General features: G+C 41.7%; 1 protein-coding gene across 1 annotated transcript; it reads left to right on the forward strand.

Annotated features, from left to right (window-relative positions):
* Positions 1-652: 652 nt before the first annotated feature.
* Positions 653-7,683, forward strand: exd2 (exonuclease 3'-5' domain containing 2; the record flags this gene model as incomplete). The annotated part of the gene is made up of 10 exons (XM_080784316.1): positions 653-658; positions 808-858; positions 1,416-1,559; positions 1,714-1,979; positions 2,094-2,226; positions 2,396-2,691; positions 3,186-3,292; positions 4,378-4,513; positions 5,963-6,364; positions 6,546-7,683. The coding sequence occupies 10 exons, from the start codon at positions 653-655 to the stop codon at positions 6,760-6,762; spliced, it is 1,758 nt and encodes a 585-aa protein (XP_080640442.1). The 3' UTR covers positions 6,763-7,683.
* Between the last annotated feature and the right edge of the window lie 3,029 nt (positions 7,684-10,712).

A 10,712-nucleotide genomic window follows, 5' to 3' on the forward strand; every position in this document is an offset into this window, starting at 1 on the left:
AGTAACAACCATGTAACAACTTATGTTCTAGCTCTGGTCCCAGAGCTAACAACTTATGTTCTAGCTCTGGTCCCAGAGCTAGAACAATCCATACATCCATCCATCCACTGGCGGCGCTAGCTGCCCATATCCAATCCCAATCCCAGTGTTGCCAACGGCCAATCCCATCATCATTATAAATACAGCCCGGAAGAGATGGCTGGCAGGACAAGCAGCAGCCAGTCACTAAGGTGCTGACAGCCGGTGGTGTGAAACGCAAAGGTAAGGTGTGAAATATACAACGAATAACATAAGTGTGTCTGTTTTTCCAGAGGTGTCAGTGTTCCTCAGACAGTGTAAACCAAACCTTCGTTATTGCGTATTCTGTCTGGACTCTTGTCTGAACTCCCTACAGCTTGTTAGTTAGCCTAGCTTAACCTCAGTGAGTGCGTGCAGCAGTAGAACCTCGTATATCGACGTTACATGGAAGTTGGCACACGTCCAACTGACAACGAAATAGATGACGGGATGGAATTAAGTCTGTGCGTTTTGTCCTCCAGCTCCTGCGTTGCTGGTTTTAAACGGTCTTACTACCTACTGTTACTGGCTAACGTTAGCAGCCTTAAATGCTAACGTAAATAGATGAGTACCCCTCGTTGGGTTTGTATGGACTATGGAGGTATAGTCTCGAGACACTGTTGACTTGCGTCAAGTTCAAAGGAAAAGAGGGCGCTGTTTTTCCTTTATTCTTTTAACAGTTACAATGCTTTGATGTTAATAAAAAAAGACCGTGTGTGCGCAGTGTTGACAGAGTGTAATGGTTTACAGGGGGATGCAGAACCAGAGTGGCAAAGGAGCCCATTGACGACGAGGCAAAAGGTAGAATTTTGGTGTTTATTAATTGTAGGGCTCATCGCATGTTGATCTGGCCACCAATGGCAACTACAACTGTGTTACCATTCTAGGTTTGCAATTTTCCATCCTGCTTAAGGAGACGAATGCCACTAAAAGCTGTGATGACACCACGAGGGTCCCTAACCACCATTCTAACAACAATGATAGGAGCCTCTTTGGGAGGGCTCATATTATGGCGGGTGTTTCGGACGCAGAGAAAGAAGCTGCCTCCCGTTCAGGAGGTAGCTCAACTTGTGCGTCCCGTCAAAGAAGAAGTTACGACTGTGGAGTGCCAGTCTACAAAAACTTTAGCTCAACCTGCTTTGTGTCCTGTCAAAGAAGAAGTTACCACTGTGGAGTGTCTGTCTGCACGAATTGTAGCTCAACAACCTGTGTCATCATCAACTCCTGTCAAAAAAGAACTTAAGGCCTTGGATTGTACTCCAACACTACATTGCATTGAAAAGGAGATTGAAGCTGTTAGTTGTCAAACCGCAACTGCTCAACTGTCTCCTTCTGTTTGGCTGCCGTCTCCTGAGCAGCTGCTGGGGGTGAAGCCAGTGATTGTGAGCTCTGAAGAACAGTGGGACCATCTGTGGCCCTCGCTGCAAAAGGAACTGTCACTCTTCCCTGTCCTCGGCCTCGACTGTGAATGGGTAAAGCACACCGCCGTAAGACATTCTTCAGTAAGATGCTTTTTTTGTTTTCATTTCAAGTTTTCTATTTTTTGCTAGTTGTTGGCAGTTTTATAAGCTGTTATCTGACCTGTGCGAATCATTAACCTACTCATCTTCCTCAAAATGTGTAATTTTTATTAATAGTTTTGTTTTCCTGCACTAGGTTTCAGCAAAGAGGTTTGCAGTCTCCCTGCTGCAGATTGCATCCTACTCGGGCCTTTGTATACTGGTGAGGCTGGTGTCTTTCCGTGGTGGCCAGCAGTCCTTCCCACTCAGCCTGATTGAAGTCCTCCGCGACCCCCATATCCTGAAGGTTGGCGTGGGCTGCTATGAAGACGGGAAGCATCTGACCCGGACTATGGCCTATATGGACTATGGCCTGTCATTAGGGGGGACGGTCGATCTGCGCTACCTTGCCTTAAGACAGGGGTACAGCACTGTTGTGAACTTGTGACTCATTTCAGGTGTCGGGGAGACTCCTCACTCTTAAAGGATTTTCATGCTTGTCTTTTGTTTCATTAACCCCTGTCTTCCCATTTGCAGGGTTAGGCAAGTTGCATTGAATAATGGCCTCAGTCTGCAGTCGCTGGCTGCAGATGTGTTGAATGTGTCTCTTGACAAATCCCTGAAGTTGCGATGCAGTGACTGGGAGGCTGACCAGCTGACCCTGGAGCAGGTGTTTTGCTGTTCCATTGGTATTGTAACACAGGATGCTCAAAATGCATCTTGTTCATTTATGTTCCCATCTAACGAGTTTATAGTTGACCCATTCAATATGGCTTAGAAGTTATTTTTTTAGAATCTGCCAGTAATCTATAGTGATATATGATTTTCATTGTGACTAGATGACATATGCAGCCAGAGATTCCCAGGTCTCCATCGCCATCTTCTTCCATCTCCTGGGCCTTAACCCTGGAGCCAGCTCCCCAGCAACTACTGGGTGTACCTACTCTCAGCTGGCTGCCTGCTGCCAGGGCCTGATTGATGTGCCCTTCAGACAACGGACAGGAGAGGGGAAAACCGCAGTTGGAGAGCGTAGACAGAGACTCAGAAAACCACCTTGTGATAGCCCAGAATCTGGAGATCAGCAAGTCCCAGACCCTCGTAAAAACAATAAGAAAAATCCAGGCTATTCTGCCAGGTGAGAGAGTTGACCACACGATATTACACTATATATATATATATATATATATATATATATATACTGCATAAATAATTACTGTATATATTTTTTGTTAAACAGCTATTTCTATGCATTTGGGCTTTTCATCCACAGGGAAAACTGACTTTAGGAAAGCTACAGTAAAGATAAGATAAAAACGCTGTTTGCATTGCTGTGTGGACAAAATCAATTGGTTTTTTTTGTGTCTGCTATCTTGTGTTTGTGTGACATAAATTTTAAATGACGAGTGATCTATTGGCAAGACCTATAATGATGGTTAAAATGATGAGCCCTCTCAGTCCAGGATTTCTGGAGGGCTAGATGGACCAAGTAACGGATGTGAGGCATGGCAGGAAACAAAATAAATAAAACTGAAATCAGTTTGAAAGTAAAAGAAACTGATATCGGACAAATTAAAATGTGATCAATATCTATTTGTGTACCCACTTTTACTCTTCTGTGCTTCTGAACAGGAAATCGCCTCTGTATGACAACTGCTTCCTACATGCCCCAGACGGCCAGCCACTGTGTACCTGTGACAAAAAGAAAGCTATGTGGTACCTGTCCAAAGGAATAGGAGGTACGCTAGAGAACCTGTCCTACATCAATTGAAAGTAAAACTCATCTTAAATGATGTAACTTTAAAATACAGGCTATCTGACTGCATATTTAGAGCATTGACTATGAGACGCAGTATACTTGACAGGTGCACTGCCAACAATAATATTTTGCCATTTTTGTTTAATTCCAATTAGAACCGTTTGTTCCTGTTTTCCTTAATACAATCGCCGGGATTTCTTTCAAAATAACAGCTCGGGATGCCGCGCAGATATGGCAGATTTTACTCTGTAAGCCCCCCCTTCCGTTCCGGACAAAAACCGGGAGGAATATTTTTGCTTGCTATCATTACGATAAAGCCACTGAATAATCCCTCGTGTTCATATTTTGAACGAGAGGCATGTTTAAGTCAGAAATGAAGATCTTAGTATATCCATCAGATCAAAACCACGGAGAGCTTCCTAGATTAGCAGATACGAGGCGTTCTTTCTGAGCCTTTTATAGAATAGGCTAGACACCACCTTTTTTATAGATGCACCAGAACATTAGGCTAGACACCTGCTTTATAGATGCACCAAATCTTTAGGCTAGACACCACCTTTTTATAGATGCACCAGAACATTAGTCTAGACGCCTGCTTTATAGATGCACCAAATGATTAGGCTAGAGTCACTAGACTACTCCTTTCGCAGTTTCTTCACATAGCGTAACTGGTGTCAATATTACGGTATTCGATTCTGCATGCATTTTTTTGGGGGGGGGGGGGGGGGGGGGTAAATTGACCATCGGTTCAAGTGCTGGCTGTAGTGTACAGTACAGTACACACTGCTTGGCTGTAGTGTACAGTACACACTGCTTGGCTCAAGTCTATAGCCTCGCCAAAATCTATGCGAGGCATGGTGGGTGGGTTTTAGCTTCCAGAACACGAGTGTTCTTCTGTGGCAGTATGAAATGATTAGTTTCGATTTTCTTCATTTCTGGGAACCTTCCCGAAACAAAATGACTATCTTTATGATGTCTTTTTTTGTATTTATGTTAATAATAATATGTTAATAACTAATAGCCAAAATGTACCATGAATGTATTTCTTGTGTCGTTGTGATCCAGAGCTCCAAAGTGAAGACCCTTTCATAGTACGGTTGCTGTTTGAACCCTCGGGACGTCCTGATTCTCATCAGGATTACTATCTCACAGCCAAGGAGAATCTCTGCGTTGTGTGTGGCAAAGCTGATTCGTACATTAGGTTAGTTTAAATTTTCCCCAAATTAAACATTTTATGTATGCTAAAGTTCTGGGCTGGGCAACCTATTCTTGCATGAGATTTGCATGGCCAGCACCAGACAAGTGAAAACCGCCACTGCTTTTATGTCTTATTGTAGGCTGCTAATTCGACTAATGCAACCCTTTGTTTAATAATATATAATTATACTACTAGACTGGTGCCCATCTACTCGGTAGATGGGCCCCTCCTAAAACATGATCAGGTACTATGATTATACTAGGAGAAAGGGGGGGGGGGGGGAATGATATTGTGGATTGGGATGATATTGATTATAACCAAAAAAACACAGGGAAGACGTATTTAAAAATTCTAACCACACCTGGGGGTCTATTAGAGTAATGTGAACTCCATAGACGGAGTACAAAAATCACGGCACTCCATCTTTAAACTGCACGTGTAAGATACTTATACTCATTGGCATATCATATATGCCTTGAAAAAAGAGTTACTGCTCTGCAAAGTGCTGCATTTTTTTTATTTGAGTGCTTTTAATGATGGGAGTTATTAACATTGTTATAAATGTTCAGGTACATTCTGTAACATTAATAAATATGGTAAAAACAAACACGATAAAAACACTGGCATGGTGCTTTAAACTTTAAAGTAGGCATTATTATTAGCTGCAGAAGCCACAAGGTGGTCTTCTATCAATCACTGATGATCGTTACTTCATTCATGTGAGAAGACTTGCTCACAATGGAGGGTATGCGCGTGACATCATACCAGGAAGTTATGCAGGAACACCTACTGAGTGGAAAAACCATAGACCTACGGCCCTTTCGGCTTTGCAGCGTATGTGCTCAAGGGAAGTCAAAGAATTCCCGAGATTCCTTGCGAAGCCCCACGGAAGCATGAGCATGTGTCACAGAGCTCATGTTTGGGTCTGTAAGTCCCGGAAAAGATGCGCTGTGATTGGTCAGTAATCACTTGAGTGGCAGCGTGACGTAGCGTGCCTTCCACTCTTCCGGCGTACTTCCCCTCGCAGTGTAAATTCTTCCGCCCTCCCATCGACACACATCCAACGAACTGGAGCGGCCAATGAGGAATCTATTTTTTTTTTTCATGGTGTCTCTTCCTGAACTGATACTCGATGCGTCTCTTCCAATTCATAGCTGTGGTTGAAACGTAGTAGCCTGGAACTAAATGGATAACACTTAGACCATTGATATGCTGGTGTAATTGGACAGCTGGAGGTATGAGGGAATGTTTTTGTCAGAGTTTTCAAATTGCTCTGATCAAAAAAGTCCTTTGGCATTGACCGATCGATCTAAACAACATGCTTGCCCACCCCTGCTATAGGTGTTCAAGTCGAGTGAGTCATTTAAAAAATGTGTTTTATCACTTATTTCCACAAGCACTTAAATCCACCAGACGCATAACCAGAATCTCTTTGTGTTACTTGTCCTATAGGAAAAACATTGTGCCACATGAGTACAGGCGTCATTTCCCCAACGAGATGAAGGACCACAACTCCCATGACATTCTGCTGCTGTGCACCGCCTGCCATGCTGCCTCCAACATCCATGACAACATGCTCAAGCAACATCTGGCTGAGGAGTACGGCGCCCCCCAGGGGTGCGAGGAGGGAGTGCGCATGGTGGAGAACTCAGACCGGCGGCGCGTGCGCTCTGCTGCTCGGGCCCTTCTCACTGCCAGGGACAGCCTGCCGGACGACCGACTAGAGGAACTGGAGGCTGTCGTTAGAGGGTTTTATTGCGATGTTGAGTCGGAGGCAGACAGTGTGCAGAGTGATGAGTGTAATGCGCCACTAAGTCCACAGGCGCTGCAGACGGCTTCAAGCCTTGAGACCAGGTGAGACCCAGCTGGACCCGGTCCACACTATTAACAGAAGCTCTACATTTCCAGTAGGGGAAAGTGTATACATTTCTCATGGTAAATGTATAGATCTGCTAGGTTAGGGTAAAATAATTGTTAAACACTCATGCAGACACGGTTCATCTTATGTGGCTTTTTTCTGTCCCTACATCGAAAGGATTTTCAATGAGGCCTACATACCCCATGGGCTGAAGGTGGTGTATGCCAATGCAGAGAAAGGCCTGCGAGGCCTGATGGAGCTGGAACGCCGCTGGCGACAACATTTCCTCACATGCATGAAGCCCCGCCACTTGCCCCCCCTTTGGTCTGTCTGCCACAACCACAGCAAGTTCCTGTCAAAGTACGGAGAGAACCTCCCTATCCATCTCCATTAAACCAACAACTGCCCTGGCTGGCTTTTGGTAGCCAGGCATTAGCCAGACTGATAACATGGAGCAACATGCAAGTCAATTCACATTATCAGTCTGACTAATGCCAGGCTAGGGTTTTGGGCCAGCTGGTCTCTGGGTCAAGTTCATTCAGACACCAGGGTGGTAAACTAGAGTTCGTTCAGACAGTTATATTTGTGTGTGCATCCTTTTGGACGAGTCAAAATTCAAAATGTCCTCACCCTTATTTTTGTATTTAAAAAAAAATGGAAAAAAAAATCCAAAGGTTATAGAATAGAAAAATGTATTTAAACTATTTATAATTCCCTGTGCAGACTTGCAGCCCTAACCGTTATGAATTTGTTCTCTCCCCTTCCAAATAAATACTGATGGATGATAATCAGACTTTAATTCATATCACAGGAGGGGTTTCTCAGAAGCCTTTTTGAGTCCAAGTTCAACTTTTAAATATAGGAAGCGGGGATGAACTGAACTCTCAACTTCAAGACCTTTGTAAACCCAAATCCTGATCTCATAAGACAAACTGAATTATCAGTAGTGTAAAATACATTTTCTCTGCAAAGCAAACAAATGCTAGGCTGAGAAATGTTGATGCAGAGAAAAGTAAAATGAATGGAAAGTTAAAAACCCAGAACGTGAGGTCAACATGTCTTTCATCTGATCCCCTCTTCAGTTAGGACACCTCAATGGCACGTGTTTTAGTGTGCCTCTTAATCCCCTAACAAGACGTGACACAGAATCAGAACATGAGCTCATTGCTTCTTTTTTTTTTTTTTACTAGCACCATTCCAAGTATTTTAGAAGTTTTACCATGTCATAAGCTTAACTGTCTTTACTTGAATTTGACAATAAGATAATGTGCCAATTCATTGTTTTCAAAAAGTAGCTGAATTATGACAATGGCCTTATAACCAAAACCCTCTTTTGCAGTGCATCGTTTATTCATGTTTAAGCATGAAATAAAGTGATTTGTATTCTCCAGCCCAAATGTATGGAATCCATTATTGTGGAGTGTGTGTGTGAGGCAACAACAATGACTACAAAACATTTTCAGTTTTCTTTATTTCTTACAAAATCACAGTTTAATAAATAGTCTGTAAAAATGAGTACAAAAGTGTTTAGTTAACATTTTATATATGAATCACTCATGACATTCGGGTCAAAGGAGTGTTTACTTGGATTATGTTTTTCTCTCTTGTTTACAATCTAGTTTTGCTGAATTAAGGCCTCTTGATTTTGGCATCAGAACAATCTGTTAGACAAATGGTTTCCGAAGTTGAAGTAGTTTACAAACATGGCCTCCCCTGGTTTCACAGTCCAGTCAGAAACTAAACATTTTAAACAAATGATGCAAAATGGCTCAACATCATACTCAACATGCTGATGTGACTTCTGTATGGGCATGTATTCAATAGTGATCATGATCATGTTTCACACTGCAGACATGGAAATGAGAATGGCACATGAGTCTGCTTCAGTAAAGGGAACTTTAATCAAATGTATTTCTAGGTTGTAAACTGTATGATGATGGATTGCATTTTCATTGGCCTTGAACATTCAGGATTTGCATTAAGACAAGGGTGCATGTGTCTTGAGAGAAATTTCTCAGAATAACAACCTAAAAATCCATTTAAGTAATTTTAACGAAGCATGCGTTGACAAGGAGTGCAACACCCCCCCCCCCCCCCCCCCTGTGCTCTGACATCTTTACTGCATTAGACCTTAAACCCCACTTGGGGTGGATGCACACTTCAACATTAGAATTTTCTGTTCATTTGGCTCTCAACTATGCTGTAGATTAATGTGGAGCTGATTCTGGGCAGGATTCTGCTAGTGTATCCACTCTGGCTGCTGGGCTTTCAACAATTCTCAATGCTAAATTACTGCATATAACGACTCCTTTTGTTCATTCCAGCTGAAGACTTTTTTTTTTTCTTTTTTTTTAACTACAAAAACGTATTTAAAAAAAGAAAAGACAAATTGCAATTCAAGAAAGGAAGGCCTTTTTCATATAACACCTGATCTCTCAAAGGATTTCTAGATGGACAGTTTGAAATGTCACATTTTGAAAGTATAGTTACTAATCAGATTAAATGTTACAATGTACGAAGAATTTTATACCAAAATATTGTTTACATATTCATTTTGTTAGAGATAAAAAGAATTACCTGAACTTTAAATAACTTTACAAAATAGAGGATCCCTTCTGTAAAAAGTAATCTTTTCAAGACTTTAAGTTGTGGTCCTTTTTTTCTTTTTTTTTTTTAGTATCTACTTTACGGTACATGTTCAACGTTTCAAGAGACTCTAGCTGTGATTTTAAAACGGTATATCTCATTTTGGAATGAGAAAACGTTTCCTCCTCCGCGTCATCAGTGCCCATACCCGAAGGCAGGGTTGGCGAAAGGGCCTTTCTGTGTGGAGTTTGCATGTTCTCCCCGTGTCCCCTAGGGTAGGTACCCTCACAAAAAACATGCAGTAATCCTGGTCACTAAACTGCTTCCCCCTGGCCAGCCGGGGCGCCTGATGGAGGGGAAAGGAACTGGTTGGAATAACGTGTTCCTTCCACCCGCTACGTCCAACCAGGGAAACTCCCCCCTGTCGGGTGTAAAGGAGCAACTTGGACACTCGGGCAACCTAGTCCCCTTGTGGGGACTAGGTTGGTGGAGGGTGTGTAGAGCCCAGGATCACATTAGATGATTGACACAGGGGTGAAAAAAGCGTTACAAAATCGTGGGATAAAAATATATTAAAAAAAAAAGGAAAACGTTATCTTCAATTAGTCACGCTGCTTTGCAGTATCCACTCGTTTCCTTAAATGTACACTCAATTAAATAAGGCATACTAAGAATAATTTCTAATTGTCAAACATTGACCCACAACTAAATTTCAAACTAATTTTTTGAAGCAGATTTAAAATTCATAAATAAAATGACATCATTATTGAGCTTCTAGAAGGCCTTACATTAACATTTCTTAAGGGAGCATGAAACAAATCATGGTATTGTTATGGCCTTTCGTGTTCTCTTGTGGACAGGTTACAAACATTTAGTGAAAATAATTTATACACACAATATAAAGATTGTCACATTAACATAAAATGTTGCAAATTATCACATTACTGTGGCTTGGGAAAACAAAACAAACTACAATGAACAAAAAGCAAATGATTAAAAACAAAACAACCGCAACATGTGGTTGCGAAGCTGACTATTAAAGTTTTTTGGTAGGCTGTGACAATGTGACATGGTGCAGTCCAAGATGAGAAGCTCTAATGCTGCCGTCAAGGAAAAACACACTTCTGCTAAAGAAATTCCCACACTGGTTAATCTAAATTACAAGACGCTTGAGTCCTTAAAATCTGTTAAAACCTAATTTCAAAAAAATGCATGGAAGTCAAAGGGATAAAAAATATAGTGTGCACACTTGTGCATTTAACCATGAAATGTTAAGGAGAATCCAAGGGCTCTGAGCTGCCAGGGTTACGCAAAGATGATATATGCATTTTATTATTCAATAAATATTAAATATGTGGAATATGTTGTCTTGGGTCCTAGAAATGTAAAGGTAGCCTAATCCCACCAGATATTTTTTTCAAGATGTATGGTCTATGCTGGACAACATTAAGCAGGACAGGCAAAGATCTCCCCTTCTACTGCACCACCACTCCTAACAACCCTATCTCCTTATTATTGCTTGCATCTTAATACATATGGGAACTGCTCTTGTCTTTGAAGGCAACAGAAATACTATAAATATATCCGTCTCAGTCTGACTCCAGCATGGGTGATAAAACATTGTTGTTGAATCATTGTCAATCTTTTGGGTTATTCTTTTTTTGTAATTATTTTGTTGTCTTTATCTGGACAGGCTCAGATCAATGACATGTAATGGGTAAGAGACACAACATGTAATATTTATTTTGCTGGTGTATT

Source organism: Protomyctophum bolini, assembly GCF_963924005.1.
Source record: "Protomyctophum bolini genome assembly, chromosome: 15".
Taxonomy (NCBI): Eukaryota; Metazoa; Chordata; class Actinopteri; order Myctophiformes; family Myctophidae; genus Protomyctophum; species Protomyctophum bolini.